Here is a 22,228-nt window from a genome sequence, read left to right on the forward strand (position 1 = left end):
ACTTTAAAAACTTGAAACTTTTTGCAATCAAAAACGAACAAAAATTAGTTAAAAAAATACTTTCCGAAAAATAAGTTTTCCAAAGAAAAGTAAAGGCCATTTTAAACTTAAACTCAGCAGATACAAATACCTGTTAAAATTCAAACTGAAAACGACCAAAAATTAAATAAACAATCATAGCAAAAAATATACAACAAGTAATAATATCAATGAAAAAAACCAACAAAGAGAAAAATCTAAAAAAACAAACAAACAAACGAGACTGTGGCCAGTGGAGAGAAAAGAAACGACAAATGAAAAACAACTCGGATATTTCGCCTGTATCCAAACAAGGCGTCTTCAGCACGAAAGAAACACAAGAAGAACAGGATAAAAAAAACACAAGATAAAACTAAAAACCAATAAAACCACCACCACCAAAAAATAAAAAAATGTACAATTGGCGCAAACTGATCCACGTAGGGAAAAGATGCTATTATAGAGTTACTTCAGTGAGGACACCAGAGTAACTGAGGAAAAATAAAAAAAACTGTAAATTACTTTAATTATTCTGTTGCGAAATAATCCTTTTGTTAGCTATTACTGAAGCAAAGCGTTTTGGTCTAGCAGGTAAAATAGTCCCCTGGTGACTATTTAAAATCTTAACTCCCTTATTGACTGTTGATTCACTCTTTAGAAGGTTATCATAAATTGGGTCAATATTTAAATTACCTGTATCCCTATGTATCGAAAGGTTAGCAAACATTTTTTGAAAAAAAAAAAAAAAAATTAAGCCTAATGGCTTTAAATTACGTAATTTATGTACAAAAACAGAGACGTTTTCAACTGTCTAAGGACTTAAATTCTGTTGAAACCCTTTTAAGAAATAAACTTCCATCTGACATTTTTATGCGAATTAAGGAAATGGCTGTTAGATCTTTTCGCCATGATTTTCATTTGTCCAAGGTTCGTCTGGTTGATAAGTTTAATAAACTTTTGTTTAAGAAGTTCCAAAATTCAGATGTTTTTTATCCTCGTCATTGTCTGGGTCCAGCAATTAAGAATTTGTCTTCTAAACCTCTTAATATTCAACAGGAAGCCGTTTTGTCGAAGGGTTCTAAGTTCTGTTTTCCAAGACCAATCTCCTATTCAAAAATAATTTCAAAGGTGGAGTCAGGAATTATGGCTTCTATACATAAAGTTGATACTCCTCAAGAACTTAGAGCCGAGATCGTAAGAAAACTATATGAGTTTAATTGGTAAAGACATCTCACAAAAAAATGACATTAAAATACTTTCAGATTTGAAAAAGGATAAATTCCTTACTATCACCAGAGCCGATAAGGGAAACACGATTGTAATTATGAACACTGAAGACTATAATAATCAAATGAAATCCATTATTTTTGACACTATTACATACAAAAAACTTGATTTTGATCCTACAGATAAATATGTAAAATCAACAAGAAAGGAATCGGAGTCAATGAAAAATAATTTTCACATTACCGCACAGTTTTATAACAAATATTATCCTAGGGGTTGTTCGGCACCCAAGATCCATGGTCTACCTAAGATTCGTATGACTGGAGCTCCCCTCGCCCCATTGTGTCAACTTTTCCGTCACCGGTTTCGAAGTTAGGAAAATGGTTGTCGAGAGCACTGCGTCCTCTTTTGGGAACACAAAGATCATATTTTAAAAATTCGATTGGTCGAGTATGAAAAATACTAATAAATTGCGAAATTTCACATTGGAGGAGAGTTCAATTCTTTGCAGTTTCGATGTTGTGTCCATGTATTCAACTTGTGATTTAAAAAGATGTCAGGACGTTTTAAAAAGTGAATTCGAAAAGCACTTTGATTTAATGGGAGATGTGACTTTAGCTAGTTTGGATATTGAAGTCATTATGAGACTAATTATTCTAGCAAATGAATTTTCTTTTTATTTTGGTTTTAGAGGGGAGTTTTATAGACAAATTTTTGGGTTACCTATGGGGGCTTCTCTTTCTCCTTTATTGGCAAAAGATGCCATTGAAACCTCTGCTATAAACAGTTTTAGAATCTCCCCTTGCTTCTGGGGTAGGTTCATGGATGATGTGGTGTACGTTTGGAAACATGGATTGGACTCCTTAGACCTATTTTGTAAGCATTTAAATAGTTTTGATAATAATATTAAATTTACAGTTGAGTTTCAGGATAATAATAAATTACCTTTTCTGGATATTTTATTAATTAAAAGGGATCTCCATTTACTTTTCTTGATTTACAGAAAACCAACGCACAATGATATGTATTTGAATTTTCATTCTTGCCACCCTATTTTGTTAAAAAGGGGGGGGATAATTTCATTAGTGGATAGAGCCCTCACAATTTTTATCTCTGAAATATTTGGACTCGGAATTGTTATACTTGAGGGATATGTTATTTTTTAGTAACTACCTAATTAAGTTCTTCTATAAAATAAATGAGAATAAACGCGTTATACATAATAGTAGGGTTATTAGGGTTTCTCTGTCTTTAGATTTAGTTGTATCAAAAAGTTTAATTTTATTACCATATGTACCTGGTGTGGGTTAGAAACTTTCACGGGTTTAACGTAAATTTGGTATTGATACATGTTTCCAATCGTTTAGGCCAATGGGCAGTTTCTTTAGTTCTGGTAAGGATTTAACCTGGGTAAATTTAGTAAGTGGGGTGTATAAAATTCTGTGTTCTTGTTGGAAGTTCCATATTGGTAGGACTCAACAACAATTTCTTGAAAGGTTTATTGAACACCGAAATTAAATTGAAAAAATCCTAAAATTAAGCAAGCTTCCAAAAACTTTTGTTTCAGCTTTAGCAAAGCACATTTGGCTTCAACCAGATCATTTTGTAAAATTTGATGAAGCCTTAGCAATTTCAAATCATAAGGGTTACACTCAATGGGCGAGGGAAGCCATAGAAATTAAAAAACATATGTTTGCTAACCTTTCGATAAATAGGGACACAGGTAATTTAAATATTGACCCAATTTAAGATAACCTTCTAAAGAGTGAATCAACAGTCAATAAGGGAGTTAAGATTTTAAATAATCACCAGGGGACTATTTTACCTGCTCGACCAAAACGATTTGCTTCAGTAATAGCTAACAAAAGGATTATTTCGCAACAGAATAATTAAAGTAATTTACAGTTTTTTTTATTTTTCCTCAGTTACTCCGGTGTCCTCACTGAAGTAACTCTATAACAGTATCTTTTCTCTACGTGGATCAGTTTGCATCGAGTGTACATTTTTTTTTTGTGGTAGTTTTATTGGTTTTTAGTTTTGTATTGTTTTTTTTTTTTATCCTGTTCTCCTTGTTTTTATTTAGTGCTAAAGACACCTTGTTTGGATACAGGCAAAATATTCGCGTTGTTTTGCATTTGTCTTTTCTTTTCTCTCCACTGGCTACAGTCTCGTTTTTTTTTTTTTTTTTTTTTTAGATTTTTCTCTTTGTTGTTTTTTGTCATGGCTGGCCAGTTCGGCTTAAGATCTTTCAATATAAATGAATAAAAAGATCTTAAAGCGAGTGATGATTAGATTGAATATGAAAATCAAGCTTAAAAAAAAAAATCCTATTGAAGTATAAATGAAACTTAAAACGAACAGAAATTAAATAAACAATCAATGCAAACAAACATACAATACATATTAATGGAAATTAATAAATAAATCTTAAAACGAGTAAAACTTAAATTGTTGATTTGAAACTTAAAAAGTCGATTGCCAGATCATTGTACAGAATGTTAAATGGGGTTTGATAAGAGCGTTATATAGCAGGACCAGTGTTTCCTGCGATAAAGTGTTCTTTAGTTTCTTTATTATTCTAGAATTCCGGGATATCTTCAGCTCAACTGCTTGAATGTGATGCAGGAATGACAGGTTCTCATCAAGAAGAACTCCCAGGTATCACAGGCGCGCTGCCTAAGTAAAAAAGATGTTGGCACGATGTATTTTTTTTTCCATACCAAGGCACTTCATCGAAGGAGTTGTCGCAGAAACTTCGAAAAGGGCTCATTCGAATGCAAATTGGAGTGGCTAGAGCCCTTTTTAATAGTCAAAATTGATTGGAAGGCAACTAACACCCCTTCCATGCCCACCATTTCCCCAAACACATCCAATCAAAATTTTAAGATAGCCATTTTGTTCACCGTAGTTGATTTCCAGTTAGAAATGTTTTTTCAGGAGGACACTCCCCCACAACCCTCAGGGCAAGGGTCCTGGAGGCATATAAGAACGATGTTGGCACAGTGTATTATTTCTGATTTTTTTTTTCTTTAGATCAGGGCACTTCGTATCGAAGAAGTTGTCGTAGAAACTTCGAAAAGGGCTCATTCAATTGGAAATTGTAGCGGCTTGTGCCCTTTTTAATAGTCGAAAGTGATTGGAAGGCAACTAACACCCCTTCCACGCCCACAATTTCCCAAAACACATCCGATCTAAATTTTGAGATAGCCATTTTGTTCAGCGTAGTTGATTTCAAGGTAGAAATTATATTTTTGAGGAGGACACTCCCCATACAGCCCTCAGGACAAAGGTTGTAAGTTATGCCCTGTGGCATATAAGGTTTCTATAGAAAGCTTTGTCGTAGAAACTTCAAAAAAGGCTCATTCGATTGGAAATTCTAAGGGTTAGTGCCCTTTTTAATAGTCGAAAGTAATTGGAGGGCAACTAACCCCCCTCTCACGCCCACCTTTTCCCCAAACACATCCAATAAAATTTTAAGATAGCTGTTTTGCTCAACGTAGTTGGAAATTCAGAAAATTATGTCTTTGAGGATAACAACCCCCCCCCACAGCCCTCGGGGAAAGGGTTGTAAGTTATGCCCTAGGGGCATATAAGGTTTTTTATAGAAAGCGTTGTCGTACAAACTTCAGAAAGGGCTCATTCGATTGGAAATTTAAATGGCTTGTGCCCCTTTTAATAGTCGACAGTGATTGGAAGGTAACTAAAACCCCTTCCATCCCCACCATTTCCCCAAACACATCCATTCAAAATTTTGAGATAGCCATTTTGTTCCACGCAGTTGAAAGTTCTGGAAATTATACCTTTGGGCAGGGCACTCCCCCCACAGTCTTCAGGGCATGGGGTATAAATTATGCCATGGGGGCATATAAGGTTTTTATTGAATTCTTTGTCGTAGAAACTTAAAAAAGGGCTCATTCGATTGGAACTTCAAAGGGCTAGTGCCCTTTTTAATAGTCGAAAGTGATTTGAGGGCAACTAACCCCCCTCTCATGCACACCTTTTCCCCAAACACATCCAATCAAAATTTTTAGATAGCCATTTGATTCAACGCAGTTGAAAGTTTCAGAAAATATGTCTTTAAGGATGACAACCTCCCCCCCCCCACACCCCTCAGGGCAAGGGTTGTAAGTTATGCCCTGGAGGCATATAAGATTTTTACAGAAAGTGACGTTGTAGAAACTTCAAAAAGGGCTCATTCAATTGGAAATTGAAAGGGCTAGTGCCCTTTTTAATAGTCGAAAGTGATTGAATGGCAACTAACCCCCCTCTCACGCCCAACATTTCCCCAAACAAATCCAATCAAATTTTGAGATATCCATTTTGTTCAAAGTAGTTGAAAGTTCTGGAAATTAGGTCTTTTAGGATGATACCCCCCCCCCCCCCCGGAGCCCTCAGTGCAAGGGTTGTAAGTTATGCCCTGGGGGCATATAAGGTTTATTTGTTGTAGAAGTTTCAAAAAGGGCTCATTTGATTGGAAATTGAAAGGGATAGTGCCCTTTTTAACAGTCAAAAGTGAGTGGTGAGTAACTAACCCCCCTCTCACGCCCACCATTTCCCCAAACACATTCAATCAAAGTTTAGAGATAGCCATTTTGTTCAGCGTAGTTGAAAAATGTAGTAACTTCAAAAAGGGTTCATTCAATTGGAAATTGAAAGGGACAGTGCCCTTTTTAATAGTCGAAAGTGATCGAAGGGCATCTAACCCCCCTGTCAAACCCACCATTTCCCCAAAGACATCCAAACAAAGTTTCGAGATATCCATTTTGTTCAACGAAGTTGAAAGTTCTGGAAATTAGGTCTTTTAGGATGATATCCCCCCCAGAGCCCTCAGTGCAAGGGTTGTAAGTAATGCCCTGGGGGCATATGAGCTTTATATAGAAAATTGTTGTAGAAGTTTCAAAAAGGGCCCATTTGATCGGAAATTGAAAGGGCTAGTGCCCTTTTTGATAAGCCGAAAGTGAGTGGAGAGTAATTAACCCTCCTCTCACGCCCACCATTTCCCCAAACACATTCAATCAAAGTTTAGAGATAGCCATTTTGCAGGGCGGTGGGGGGTTCCAACGGGAGAATTTACCATGGGGAGGGAAGTTTACAGGGATGAACTTTCACAGGGAAACTATACTTGGGGGAATTTACCAGAATTCTGATACGAAATTCATTTTATTTTACCTACTTTCTTTTGCCAATTCAACATTTGAAGATATTCCGGGCAAATGGTCAAGGCAAAATTTTCAATGCAGAGGAAGTCGTGAGGTAGATATTGCCGTGGTGGGGTGGGTTGATTTTCCACAGGAGAGAAATTGTCCATGGAGAGAAAAGGTGTATTTTCTGGCGTTATTTGAAAAACGATCAAAAAAAAAAAAAAAAAAAAAAAAAAATTTCAACTAAAAGTAATGAGAAGCATTAAAACAAACAGAAATTATCCGGTATACGAGATTGGATCCCCCTCCTCAATACCTCACTCTTTACACTAATTTTAACTTTTTGTACCAATTATTTAAAAACAGCTCCTGCTCCCTTTAATTAGTCAGGAGATTTTTCAAAATACAAAAAGAAACTGACATGAAGAGCGAAGAATTGAGGAGGGGTTTTCCCCTTATATATGGTAAAATTTATGTTCTTTTAAGTTTTAATGTTGCTCCTTGCTTTTAGTTGAAAAAAAAGATTTTTTTTTGTTAAATTACTGACAGGCTGAGCCAATTCACAGGAGAAAATATTGATATATTGCTGATTTGAATAGTCAAAAATAGCCAGTAGCTTATTTTTCTTTATCCTGAGCCCGAGTAATTCGAAATCAGGATTTATGTAGGCTAATGTTTATTCTTGTAATGAAAGTATTTTTATTTTATTCAAAATTTGGAAAAAAGGTGCAAAATACTCTTTAATTGCAAATTTCATAATTGAATTTTGCCTAACCCTAAAGTGAATCTGAGCAAAAAAAAGTGACGGATCCAGGGGGAGGGCGAGGGGGGCGCGCGCCCCCGAACGTAGTCTAAAGTAGTGTAATTTACTCAATTAACGCAAGTTTACGTTAGATAAACTAGCTCCCAACGCAAGTTTATCGGATCAACCTATTTTGCGCCCCCCTCCCAAAAAAATCCTGGATCCGCCCCTGGCAAAAAAACTTATCAGAAATATCGATATATCGAATGTAAAAATATCGATATATCGTTTAATCAAAATATCGCCCAACACTAACTTTTACCTTTATGATACTATATGGCTCATTTTCACTTTACTAAAATGTAAAAAAAGGGGGGGGGGGGTGGTCTGTTTTTATATTTGTGTTGGAAAGCTAATTTGTTTTTTGTTTTCAGTGGGATAATTTGCATTTTCAATAACAATATTCTAAAAAGTATATTTGATTTCTAGATGGGGCACCCCTATCCTTCTCCAAAAGGGCTGCCTGTGGTTATGCTATGATTTTTTTTCACCCACTTATCTACATTTAAAAAAAATTCCATTAAAGAATGCATTTTTAAAAACTATTTTCATTGGAAAACAAAAAGATTGCCCTACTCCCCTTGAGTATTGATAAATATATTGCTTTGCCATCCTCTTTAATAGCCTATTGCTAATAAGTTCAATTCAACCATCATCTTGAGAAACATATTCTGTATCTGTACTAATTACAGTTACAGAACAGACAAAGACAATTCTTATTTGTCTTTAAGGTGGACTCATAAAACCACCCGCTAAGGGGGCGGACACAACCAACCACCCTCTTGGTTGATCCCAGTGTGAGCAATTTGTCGTCATAAATTCGAAATATGGTCTCAGCTTTGACAAGCAATTGAAAAGGAAAAATTATATTCAATATTTGTGATTTAGAGAACAAATATCAAGAAATAAAAGTTACATTTTTAGAATCAGTAGACAATCAGCTTTCTGTTAATATGTAAAAAAAACCTGAAACGCTGAAAAGATATATACATCAAAATAAAATAATTGGTATTTCCAAAAAGAGGTTCTTGGAGGTAAGTCAATAAACTAATGATTTCAAGTGTTTAATCTAGAATAATTTTAGCATTAACTATATCGATGCATAGCTTAGATTCTTAGCTATTCATTGATATATACAATTCTTCTCAATTCCTCTTTAGTAACAAGATGTGAGGGTTTTAATTTTACATTATTTTGCTCAATCGGATACTGGTCTTTTACCCCCTCGGATACTTAGGATACTGGTCTTTTGCTTCCACACGGTGGTAAAACAGCTGAGGTGAAGGGATATTTCTTAAGGTAAATTTAAGAAAGGAGGAGCTGAATTATACGCTGAATTTATTTAACACTCGGACAAGAAGAAAACATTTAGCGAGAAGGCAAGGATAAATTGGTCCTTACTTTTACCCTATCAGAGGCAACGCTATAAGGTTGCCTATAGTAAAGGCCATACGGCTCCAATGTTTTATTATCTTTTTTTCCCAGAAAGGGTCGTCGTAGAAACTTCAAAGGGGGATCATTCGATTGGAAATCGAGAGTTCTAGTGCTCTTTTTAAGGGTCAAAAGTGATTAGAAGGCAACTAACACCCCTTCCACGCCCACCAGTTCCCCAAACACATTCAATAAAAATTTTGAGATAGCCATTTTGTTCAACGTAGTTGATTTCCACATAGAAATTATGTTTTTCAGGAGGACACTCCCCCGCAACCCTCAGGGCAAGGGTTGTAAGTTATGCCCTGGGGGCATACAAGGTTTTCATAGAAAGCTTCGTCGTAGAAAAGTATCCCGCGGACTTCTATACTTTGTTACACTTTCATAATTTTCTTGGGTAGGAGGAGCTGAGGGAAATGAAAAGAAAGAAAAACAATACAGAAAAAAAGAATGTGCTTACGTTTTCACGTCCAATTGAAATTCTTGGGTAAGAGGAGCGGAGTTGAAAGAAAAGAAAGACAATACAGGAAAAAATAATATGCTTACGTTTTTACGTCCAATTGAAATGGTATTCTTAGCTTCCCCATTTTAACAGCCTTTCTAACCAGTGGATGCACATCAAAATTACCTCCATTGGAAATCAAGTGCTGGAAGTCTACTACGAACCTGGAACAAAGAATAAATAAATACAGTTAGGGTTTTGATTATCTTCTCTCTGTTATTTTAATCGTTTTATATACTTTTATTAAAGGGCTTTTGATCGCTAGTCCGTTGTCTTGACAACAAAAATAACAATTTACATTCCCTTTTTAACTTCAGGATTCAATTTCCTTTCCCTGCGTTGATATAAAACAGGAAATCTTAAAATTCAATTTTTTGTTGTTATACTTGATTATCCTGTGAAATATCTGCAAAAAAAGCAGAGCTTAGGAAAACAAGTAAGTTACATTCAGTAAGAAAACTTTTTCAGGGCATCATTTGAATAAATTCATTATTTGCGATCACTAACACCAAAGCTACTTAATTCACTACAGATAAAGGATTGACGAAACACGGAGTGACTTCGCCTAATTCAACGATTCGTTTTCAACTTTTCTTAACCCAAACTTTTTTTCTTACTATTATGACAAGCTTGAAATAGAGCCTGAGCAAAAAATAGAATAAAAACTGAACGTAATCTACGTCGGTTTTCAGCCTGGATATCGGATTTTGACGACGGAAGTTTACCAAAATTACTTTTAAAAAAATGCTGAATTAGCTACCAAAACTTCTTAAGCTTAGTATTTTTAGTAGCTTGAAATCCAGCTTAATCCAACATCACTGACTGTTTAATGCACTTAAATGTATAGACATACACAAAAAAGAGGAAATGTAAACATCTACAATAATAACGATAATGGAAAAAAATTCAAAGTTGTAGGAAAAAACTTCAGAAAGACAACAATAACAAAGAACTGATGAAACAAGAAAAGAAATCATTAAGCAGTTCCATTAAAAAGATGATGAAGATTTTCAAGAATCAGTAGAACGATTAATTGGAAAGTTAAACTACAGGGATACTCTAAAGGTATAGACATTATGAAGGTAAGCTTAAAGGTAAGCTAGATATTATAAGGTAAAGATATAAGATTAATACTGAGCTAACGAAAACATTTTTTTTCTCTACACGTCTACGCTTCACAAATATTTTAGACAGTTTTCCCTTTTAAGGACAGTATATTACAGAAAAAACTAGCTGAATACTTTGGCTATATATCTAATTACAATTCTCAGTAACACAAAAAAGTAGGATAATCAAAAATTAAACATATGATGCAAAATTAGAAAACCGAAAATAAAACCAGTAATAAAAGAGTTCCAGCATGATTACTCTGCGCAAGTTCAGCTTAGACTGACAGAAAAATCAATTTATCAAACCAATTTTCAAATTCGACAAGCCTATGGCACATGCCCTGTCCATATTTTCACTTGTACCAGCTTGCACAAGTATAGCTGTACAGCGTACAGCTATAGAGTTCAAGTCAAATTCATTTTGTAACATTGTCAAGTTCATTTCGAAAGGTTTTTTTGTTTTTTTTTACCACTTAAGACGACTTGGCGGAGGTCCTTGTCGAAATATTTGCTTGTTCCTCGTCTTCATATTTTGCCACTGGCTGACAAAATCCCCGTTTTCTCACCTTTTTGATTTTATTTTTCCATTTATTATATCCTTTCCTCTCTTGGTTTCGAATGTACTACCTACATACCCGTCAAAACTGGTTACACAAACGGGAACCTAAATTCTAAAGGAATATCCCACAGTGGTCACTATTCGTGTCCACAGATATCCCCACTGTTTTCAGAAGGGCCTCATTTGGGACAGGGAAAACACTTTTTTAACCTTTAATTGTTATTCTGAGAAGTCCTTTATTTGCCAAAAAAGGAGAAACGAATACCGGTAAAACGACATACTTAGATGAACCTTTGCTGAAATGAACATCCACTTTTTGGACACTGCCTTCACTGGAATTCAGTAGACGTGATGTTCTAAGCATATCATGAATCTTTTGTACGTAAAGATCCCCATATTTGCTCTGATCAATGGGAAAGCCCTGAAAAAAGAGCAATACAACCAATTATAATTTTTCGTTATTTCTTTGTCATTACTACTGCTACAACTAACAACTTGACTGACAAAGATATTTATGCTGCTTCCAAAAGCTTCTTTTTGTCAAAAAATGTTCTATTAGCATACTCGTAAATTGTATACTCACTTTACTCGTGAGAACGTGAGAACCCTGAGTAAGACAATATATAGCAAACTTAGAAAGTTTTGGCTGTACGACGCAACCCGTGATGACTATTTAAATGTATATTTTACATTATGAAAATAGGAAGAGTATTCTTTAGCGCGTTGTTTGTAGAACTTATAGATATTAACAAAATGCAATTAGAAGCTGTAACACCAAGTAATCAGAAACTACGAGGCGTGTTTCTTACGTAAGGTCCGTTTGAACATAAGTACACAACTAAAGATTATTTCAAAAAAGGGAATTTGTTTTCAGAAAGTACATGCGTTACTCTGTTTTTCGGCAAAGTTACCAAGTTTTTTCAAACACTGATTATACCCCTCAACTAACTTCAATGTAATCAAGAAAGAAAAACAAGCAAAAATGGGTGTTTTGAAAGGCACAATGAAAATACTGACAAAACACAACAAAGCGCATATTTTGAGGGGACAAACACCTCTCTTCTTCAGCGCGAAACGGAAAAATATATGAGACTTCGAATGTAACTCTTCCTAAAAACTTGCCGCCGGCTCCAATAAACAAGGGTTCACTGCCGTTTTTTGTCGTCATCATTGTAACGGTTGCCACCTCAGTGGCAACAGTTTGAACTGGAGATGAAACATGTTTGCATATGACGCCCAAATCGGGGCAACAGAAAATGAAATGGAAACACACACTCCCCTGAAAATTTCAAGGTCGAAGAGACTCTCTCCCAGCAAAAAATTATGGCGTCGGTGTTTTGGAATACACATAGCGTTTTTTTTTATCGACTTCATGCAACGAGGAACCACCATCAATGCAGAAACCTACTGCCTAACCCTCAGAAAGATCTGCAGTGATTAAAAAAAAAAAAAAAAAAAAACAAAAAACACGTTGTGTACTCCAAACGGACCTTAGTTAAAAAACACGCTTCGTATTTGACATATTTGGCATCGTATTTGACATAATGTTTCTCCTTTTTGCCATTTTATTCATATCAGTCATTAGAAAACCAATTTATTTATTAGTACAAAACTAATAACCAATCTATAAGAAAACCATTAGAAATAATTGTTTATTTCTATTCCATCACCCACTATGTACCTTAATTATCTGGATTTTAACCCATGTTTAACTATTTTAATACTTAAACATCAAACTCCCTTTTTTCTTTATTTTGATTTACTACAGCCATGGCAGATTGCCATTTTTGAGAAAAAAAATAGAGGAAGTTCTGATAGTATATCAGAGTGATGATAGTATTGATATAATTGTAGTATAGCAGATATAGTATAGTATTATTGATAGTATTCCTGAGTTAACTGAAAACTATGTTGAGGTGGTTGTTCTGCGAAGTTTTCAAAGCTCAACCTTGTGTAAGAAAAAGTCACGCGCCTTTAAGAATTATCATGAAAGCGATAAATATCTAGAGACTCGAGCGTGTAATTACAAAATTTTTAGAGAAAGTTCCTTCGAGGTAGAGGAAAAATTGACAGCAGATTTGTTTCAACAGTTTTGTTAAGTCTCTTCAAGACAATACAATCAAGTTATAATTAATTTATATCATACCAATACACAATAATGCAATGAAAATATATTTTGTATGATACTTAACATTATATTAAAAAATTATTATACTATAAATAATAATATTTTTTAATATCCGAGTATGTAAAAACACTGAAAACAATTTTCAATTGAAAAATGAAAATTGAACCATAGGCGGGGTCAGAGCTTTGTTGTGAAAACAATCAAACAAAAAGTACAAGCAACTAAAAGTTTTTAAAACTTTTTGCAGGAGGACTACCAAAAATAATTAGCATATATATATATACATATATATATATATATATATATATATATATATATATATATATATATATATATATATATATATATATATATATATATATATATATATATATATATATATATTAATATATATTAATATATATATATATATATATATATATATATATATATATATATATATATATATAATATATATATATATATATATATATATATATATATATATATATATATATATATATATATATATATATAGTATATGTATTATATTCTAAATACAAATTCTAATAGATTTATAATAAATAAATAATAAATAAAAATAGATAATACATATAATAAACAAGAAATATTATAGAAATTTAACTAAATGAATAAAATAAATAAATAACCGCAGAATAAAACAAATTTTATAAAAATATAATAAAAAATAAGTATTAAATAAAAAAAAAATAGCAGATACACATTTTAATACCTACAATTTAAATTCTAAATACATAAAACACATCGATCTACATGTATCAGCTATTTTAATTTCAAAAATCAAACATTTTTTTCTTTTTTACTTTTGAGTACTGTGGTTTTATGGAACTATATCCATTTCAAATAATTTAATTTAAGAAAAGGCAAAATCGAACAAATCTTAATGCGAACAAAAAATAATTTCATGTTTAAGATTGAAATACTCGAATCAGGACATAAAATGAAGATTTACCGATGCCTAGTTTGGCTGCAAAAAGTCAAAACAGTTCTTTGATATGGTAATTCTACCAATAACCTATTTAAAATGGAGCAATACTAGATCAATAAAACAAACAAAAATTGAAAAAGAAATAAAAGACAACGTGTCAAGCTATCAGGCGGGGGGAGGGGGGAGAGGTAGCATTGGATAATTTTCAAGGTTATCCAAAATCTTTTGGGCTCTCAGACCTGCCATTTGGAGAGAACCTGGGGGGTATATTTGCCCCTCTTAATTTCAGTGTTTTTTTTAACTTTTGATTCTTAATCATATAAATTTTATCATCGGTGTTCTTTAAATGTTTGGGTTCAAGTAGTAAAACTAACAGAAGTTTATTTTATTATGAGAAGTTCAATTTTTTTTCTGAACTGAGAAAATATACAATTTGAAGCCTTTTCGTGGACTTTCCCAATGCAGGAGAGGAGGCTGACAGACCCATATAAGCTGACCATATGAGCGGGGGGTGAAATTCCCCGCTTGGTGCAATGACGTACCTGGCCAAAGAATCTTAGAATGTTTTCTTGAGGAAGGGTGGAGGGGGGGGGATTCTGATCGACATTAGGGAAATGATTCCGTCAGCCCTAAAATTTTAAAATATTACCGAATATATTATCGAATATTTTACCGAATTTTTAAAATATTACCGTATTACAGAATTTTTAAAATATTACCGAATATATTACCGAATATTTTATCTAATTTTAAAATATCACCGAATATATTACCAAATTTTTTTAAAATATTACCGAAAACAGGACAGATGTCAAAGGATCCCTTCCATCGAGTTCTTTTCGGGCATCTTCCCAAATTTGCTCATCCTGACCGTTTCCTCCAAGAAAATAAAATGGGTAAAATGCACCGGCTAATGCAATCTGAAAAAAAAAACAACAATTTACAATCATAACTAGTAAAGTTTTGTAAATGTGCCTACTGATGAATCACATAAAAATGAATCATATCTATGGATAACAGCATATGTGTTCCATAAGCGCACTGTGAAGTCCTGTAAGTCCGTTATATACATCGATATATGCTAAGGTAAGTAAAATAAAGATAGAACTAGTGTAACTTGGTGACAGTAATGAAAAAACTTGAGAGCCGTGGCTAATTAGAGTAAAGTCAAGACTGAGTCTCTGTGAGGGGCAAAGCAAGCATAACTGTACCTTTATTTAGTGACTTTATCTTTCTCTCTCTTTCTATCTATTTATCCCTGTCTGTCTCTGTATTTCTGCTATAAATAGCTTTATTCAATAGGCCTTTGAACCATTTCGAGGGAAAACACTTTCCCTCAATTAAGGTTTATGTTCCCTGCTTTGTTATTTTTGTGCTCTCCTAGAATTTCCATATATTGTAATTTAGGTTCGTTTTGTGTCCCAATAATTTACTGATAGTGATTTCTAGTAGTTTTACCCTTGGAAGATTACTTGACTTTATTTTTGCTTATTTTTGGCTTAATAGAGCTCTTTAATTTTCCTAGAGAACTTATTTTGTGGAAAAACCTTTTCAAATTAATTTATATTCGTTTTTTATTGAAAATAACTTTTTACATAAAAATAATATTGCAACCATCGGGCATAAATTTCAATCCTTGTCCCCAGACTCTGGAGGGTTGTGTCAACCCAAAAGACCTTGTAATGTGATCTTTCGACTATTTTTGAACAAATGGCTATCTCATTATTTCTATCAGATGCATGTGAGGAAAATATGATAGTGGAGGGGGGGGTAGATGCTCTCTGATCACTTTGACTCTTAAAAAGGGCACTATAATTTCTTGATTTCCGATCCAATGAGCCCCATTCTGAAGTTTATACGGCCACCATTTGCATAAAAATCTTATATGTTCACGGGGCATATCTTACATCTTGACCTGAGGGCTTTAGAATGTCATCCTTAAAGACACAATTTCAGGGCCTTCCAACTACACTAAACAAAAGAGTTATCTCAGAATTTTGATTTAATGTGTTTGGGGAAATGATTGGCGTGGGAGAGGGGGGTTGGTTAACGTTCCATCACTTTCTACAATTACAAAGGACACTAGAACTTGCAATTTTCAATCGAATGAGCCACTTTTGATTTTCCTACAACAGCTCTTTCTCTATGTAGTGCTCTGGTAAAAAAAAGTCATATATTGTGCCTGCGTTGCTCTTTACTTAGGCAGCACTATTGCAGCTGCCTAAGATGACTTTTTTGTAGAGCCGCTTTATATGGAAGGGATGGTCGTATAAACTTAAGAAAGGACTCCTTTAATTGGAAATCGGAAGTTCTAGAGCCCTATTTAAGGGTCAAAAGTGATCAGAGGGCAACTAGCACTCTCCCACCCTCCTTTCCCCAAATGCAACCGACCAAAACTTTGAGATAGCCATTTTTTTCAAAATAGCTCAAAGGTCAAATAACTATGCCTTCGGGGTTGTTACCCCTCCCCCCACACAGTGCCCAGGGCAACCGGCTGTAAGTTTTGCAAGCTGTCCGTTGTTAATATATAAGGTTTTTATGAAAGGGGTGGTCGTATAAACTTCGGAGCCTAACCGCTCCCAGAGAAGTTGCACTTCCATTCGGAATGGAGTCGAGTTCAAGGTGCAATTCTTAACGCAAGACCAAATTCTCTGGATATAACAATATTCTATAAGACAAGGAACGGTCAAAGATTGCATATGCTTATCTTCAGTACAATTTGAGCTTACACCCAGGATTTAATTTCGGAAGGAAGAAAAGGAGGGACAGCCTCTATGAAAAAAAATTTATATTTCTATGAAATAGCCAGAAAGCATGTAACTAAATGTGAATTTTTTCTTTTTGGGGATGGGGGAGGGGGATAAAATTCTCCAAGTCTCACTCTTTTCAATAAAACCTAGGGACCTTGAGTCCTTGTGTTCTGAGGCTCCTTGGTTGAAAACCCTGTTTTTAGAACCACATAATAACAACAACTCACTTTTAAGAGAATTAAAATAAAAAGAACAAACATACCTTCATTACTAAAGTTTTTTCATGGTCTGAAGGCCAAATGTAATCAGATGGCATTCTCCCTGGTTGAAGATTAAATTGCTCCAATCTTTTCTTAACATCAAATATCTGGTTTTTCATTTCCACTAACTGCTTCTTCTCAAGATAGTTTTCATGGCAGAACTTCGCTTCACGGTCCATACCTCCAGATCGTTCCCATTCATTGGCAGCTGTACGAATCTCCCATTCCTATTTAATTGAAAGAATTATGAAATATCTATAGTTGTAGTGGGCGAACATATAGATTGTTCAGACAACATCAATATTAAGGAACTGCAGGTAAGGAGTGACCCGTTTCAACAATAACCAGAGCTCCAAAAAGGAGTTTTGATCATTATATTCGCATCAGAAGAATTAGCTTTTTTGGTAATACTAAATACGTGAAATTCATTAAGTTAAATGCTACCAAATCAAAGTTTTTAGCCTGAGAAACTTTGCCTATTTTTCGAGAAAGGGGGGAAATACCATCAAAAAGGTGAGTGATATTGATGAATATTATATAATCAGATTCAGAATATCAGAGAGCCATGTTACAGAAGTTCCAGACACCTATCTAAAGAAACACAAAATTTTGTATTTTTCCGAGAAACATATTGAAAAACGGAGTTCAAAAAAAAAAGCTTGACTTGGTTAAAAGGGAGTCACCTGAGCTTGTAGGACTTATCGAAGAGTATAAATCTCATATCCATATCCTAAAAGAGGAAATTCAACCTATAATGAAAGCTATTAAGGAGGGCTTATTGCCTATATCATCCGGTGCAGAATTTTTGAAACTAAAATTTAGACTGCTAATAAGCTACTGTACTAATTTAAGCTTTGTTGTAAGTCAAAAATCATCCAGTCATGAAAAGGCTAGTCCAGTATAAATCATTGTTGAAGCAGTTAGCTCCAGTTGAAGACAAACTTAGAACTGATTTATACAAAATCCTAAAATCACTCAAAAACGGAGAGAAGGTTAAAGTAGAAAAACCGAAAACGGTGAAAAAGGAAGACCCTAAAAATATTGTCGGCACCTAGCGAAGAATCAGAAGGATGATCACGGGTACGTATTTATTTGTTCTTTTTTTTTCATGTGGTTTTTAATAGAACGCAATCGACACTCAAAGAACAGGACAGCAATTTACAGGGTTTGAGAGGAGGGGAAGCAGCAGCCCACATCTTTAAACCTAGATTAGCATTGTTATATTATTTTTTATGTTGTCGTTAGTTTTATAGCAAATAAAAAACACATTATTCCATATTCAGATTCTTCATTAAAGCGCAAATTATACTTCACATTTACTCTGAAAGAAAAGCCTATCATTGAAGTATGAGTATTAGTCAAACGATGACTAATAGCTTCTTTTTTTTACCACATCTGATCTTTTTTTTTTTTTTTTTACGGAAGTGACTTTGAACTGCTAATTTAAAGCATTTCACCGCAGCCAATGAACCATCATGATGCAAAAAGAAAACTAGCAAACAAATAGAAAAAAGAAGTAAAATCTTGAAACACTTTTCATTGTTTTTTTTTTTTTTTTTTTTTTTTACAGACACAAGAGAAATCAACCAATAAAACGCGAGAAAACTACTTTTTTCAGCAGAGCATAAAAAAGGTGTGTTTTAATGAACATGCTGTGTCAGTAAAACACAAAATCAGAACCGTTCTTTTGCACAAAAATATACTTTTTGGTCAAGAAGACAGCTGTGTGAATACATGGTAAAACATACAAATAATCCTATCCATGGGACCTTAAAGTAGAGACCTTAGGACCACCTGTGTATCTAGAGACAAGCAAGGCATCAAGAAGGAGCCAACGATAATCCCCCAGGCTTGCTTTTGGAGTGATGTCTTCTCACTCAGCTTGAACAAATGTATGCAGGCTGCGTGGATTCTTCCGGTAGGTCCTGTGAAGTGTATTTCTGGGTCTCACCTGACTACAACTTCCTGGCAGTTGCCAATATAAAGGGGCTTTTGAGAGTCTATGGACCTCCATGCGTCTTTGACAAATTTTGCAACCTATTCTCGTCATTCATTATTACAAAAATTATTATACATGTTTTTATGCTATTCAAGAGCCTTTTAACAGTTGTAACTATTCATGACTGAAAATTTGCACTTCACAAAATTTACCACGAGATCATGTATACTTCTACTATAAAATCACCAGTAACCACGCGAAAAAAAAACTCAAGAAAAAAATAAGGAAAAAGACAACCAGACGAGGGTGATTTTCAGACAGTGAATAAAGCGTAAGAAACAAGACAAATATTTTGGCAAATACTTCCACTGAGCCCTCCTCAGCGTTCAAAAAAGAGAAAGAAAAAACAATATTTTTAGAAGAAAAACACTACCCCTTTGAAGTGAGCTATACTGAACCAGAAAAGTGAATGAAAAAAAGAAGCAAATGAAAGACCATTCAAAATTGTAAAATTGTATTGGGACAAAAATCTTTCTCTAGGTGTTACTGCAGCCTATCTATTGGTTTAAAGTAAGTTCTAATAGTTTACCAAAACCTTTTGGGGAAGTAATTGAAATTAAAAGGTATATACATAAATACCTCAATTTAAATAGAGATACTGGGGATATCTAAATACACCTTATTTATGATAATTAATAAAAAGAGATTCAATTTACAATAATTCTTATTTTCAAACGTGATTATTTGGCCGTCTTATCAAAAATCAAGTCAGTAGACAGGCTGCATTAATCATCAGAGAAAGAATTCACACGCATTCCAATCGTCAAATGGTCTTTTATTTGCTTTTTTTTTCTTGGCCATTTGTCTGATTAATATAGTTCACTTCAGAAGGTTTTGTCACACGTCATACCAGTGTAGTCTCAGAACACACTAAGGCAGTAGCTATGTCATAGCTGTAAACAGGCATTTGATGTTTGACTATATCTTTAATCTAAACAGCACAACTTGACTGGAATTAGAAGAGGAAATTTACTCTGTATAAGTTCATAAGACAGAATAAATTAAATAGAAGAAGAAGAAGTTAAAAGAAGAAGGAGTCTATACAGAAGTAGTTAAATAAAAGAGTTTTAAAAAGAAAAGTTAATTTGTATGCGTTCATAAGACAGAAAAGTTAAATAGAAGAGAGTTAAATGAACAAAAAGAAAAAAGTCGAACCAAAGAGAAAAAACTTCAAGTAAATGAAAAAAAGTTAAATAAATTTTTAAAAAAGAAACTTACTCTGTATGGGTTCATAAGACAGAAAAAATTAAATAGAAGAAGAAGAAGTTAAAAGAAGAAGGAGTCTATACAGAAGTAGTTAAATAAAAGAGTTTTAAAAAGAAAAGTTAATTTGTATGCGTTCATAAGACAGAAAAGTTAAATAGAAGAGAGTTAAATGAACAAAAGAAAAAGTCAGAACCAAAGAGAAAAAACTTCAAGTAAATGAAAAAAAGTTAAATAAATTTTTAAAAAGAAACTTACTCTGTATGGGTTCATAAGACAGAAAAAATTAAATAGAAGAAGAAGAAGTTAAAAGAAGAAGGAGTCTATACAGAAGTAGTTAAATAAAAGAGTTTTAAAAAGAAAAGTTAATTTGTATGCGTTCATATGACAGAAAAGTTAAATGGAAGAAGTGGAAGTTAAATGAAGAAAAAGAAAAAGTCGAACTAAAGAGAAAAAACTTCAAGTAAATGAAAAAAAGTTAAATAAATGTTCAAAAAAGAAACTTAGTCTATATGCGTTTATAAAATGGAGAAGTAAAATAGAAGGATAAGAATTTAAAAGAAGAAGGAGAAGAAGGCTAAACAGAAGAAGTTGAATAAAAGCATTTTTTTAAAGGAAACTTGCTCTGTAAGCGTTCGTAAGACAGAAAAATTAAAAAGAAGAAAAAGAAGCTAAAAGAAGATGAAGATAAAGTCTTAACAGAAGACTTCAATAAAAGCGTTAATAAAGGGAAACTTACTCTGTATGCGTTCATAAGAGCAATAACATCACTAAATGCTCCAGCATCCCATTCTGTCTTTTTGCAATATGTCTCTACTTTCCATTTGTACGAGTTCCGGAAAATACTTTTCCCAGAAAGACCACAAGCTGAAAACAATACATCATTAATTTGCCTTTTCTTTATCTTGGTGTTGTGTTCTTATTAAATAGTTTATTTTTTATTTTAACACTGTCTTTTGTTAATTACAAAAAGCATGTAGGCATAAAAATTAGCTTTCATACCTCTTTCTAAGATGAACTAGTGCCCCACTAGCGGCGAAAAAAAAACAACAACAAATAAACAAGGATAGATTTTTACAATATGTCTCTACTTTCCATTTGTACAAGTTCCGGAAAATACTTTTCCCAGGAAGACCAGAAGCTGAAATCAACACATCATTAATTTGCCTTTTCTTTATCTTGGTGTTGTGTTCTTATTACATAGTTAATTTTTTATTTTAACACTGTCTGTTGTTACTTACAAAAAGCATGTAGGCATAAAAATTAGCTTTCATACCTCTTCCTAAGATGAATTAGCGCCCCACTAGTGGCGAAAAAAGAACAAATAAACAAGGACAGATTTTTACAATATGTCTCTACTTTCCATTTGAACGAGTTCCGGAAAATGCTTTTCCCAATAATAAAGTCTAATAAAGTCTTTTTTTCTAATAAAGTCTTACAATGCATTTTTATGTAGATTACTTAATATTTAGTATTTAAAAATTTATTTAGTAGTTTAATGCCTCAAAGTATATACTTATTCATTTAATAGTTATTTATTTATAGAACCACTTTATGGAGGTCATAAAGAGTCAAGAGTTCATGGTTTTGCACAGTTCCGAAGTTCAAAGGTTGCTATTTAGTGATAACCTGAAGGTGTTTTTGATTTAACTGTTTTGAGTAATTGATTTTAATAAAATTAATAAATAAAATTAATTAGTTTCAAACATACATAATTTCTTACTTAAAAATTTTAATAAAACGTTACAATTTATTTATATGTAAAATTTTCAATGGTTAGTATTTACTAAATTATTTAGTAGTTTAATCCCTCACAGTATTAACTTATTCAGTTAGTAGTGATGTTACTCCAAGGATCAAGCCAAGAATTCGTGATTCTTGGCTTTGCCTATTCCAGAGTTATAAGTCTACATAACCTGAACGTCTTTTTTATTCAACAATTTTAACTAAATAAATTTAATAAAATTAATTAATTAAGTTAATTAATTAAAAATAAATAATTTCGTATTTAGAAAATTGTAGTAAAAAGTTACAACTTATTTATACGCAGATTATTTAATGCTTAGTACTTAATAATTCATTTATTAGTTTAATATCTCACAGTATTCACTTATTCAGTTAGAATTAATTTTATTTCTAAGATCAAGCCA

The 22,228-nt window shown here is 33.3% G+C and overlaps 1 protein-coding gene across 1 annotated transcript in view; it reads right to left on the reverse strand.

Annotated features, from left to right (window-relative positions):
- Positions 1-22,228, reverse strand: part of spn-E (tudor domain containing 9 protein spindle E) — a 191,656-nt gene that overhangs the window by 114,243 nt on the left and 55,185 nt on the right. The window contains exons 11-15 of the mRNA XM_089103288.1: positions 20,818-20,945; positions 16,879-17,103; positions 14,661-14,786; positions 11,071-11,210; positions 9,166-9,285 (exon numbers count right to left, since the gene is read on the reverse strand). Of these exons, the coding sequence (XP_088959414.1) occupies positions 9,166-9,285; positions 11,071-11,210; positions 14,661-14,786; positions 16,879-17,103; positions 20,818-20,945 (739 nt within the window). The remainder of the gene's footprint in view (positions 1-9,165; positions 9,286-11,070; positions 11,211-14,660; positions 14,787-16,878; positions 17,104-20,817; positions 20,946-22,228) is intronic.

Source organism: Artemia sp. Qi Xiang Cuo, chromosome 2, assembly GCF_049724085.1.
Source record: "Artemia sp. Qi Xiang Cuo chromosome 2, ASM4972408v1, whole genome shotgun sequence".
In the NCBI taxonomy this organism is placed as follows: Eukaryota; Metazoa; Arthropoda; class Branchiopoda; order Anostraca; family Artemiidae; genus Artemia; species Artemia sp. Qi Xiang Cuo.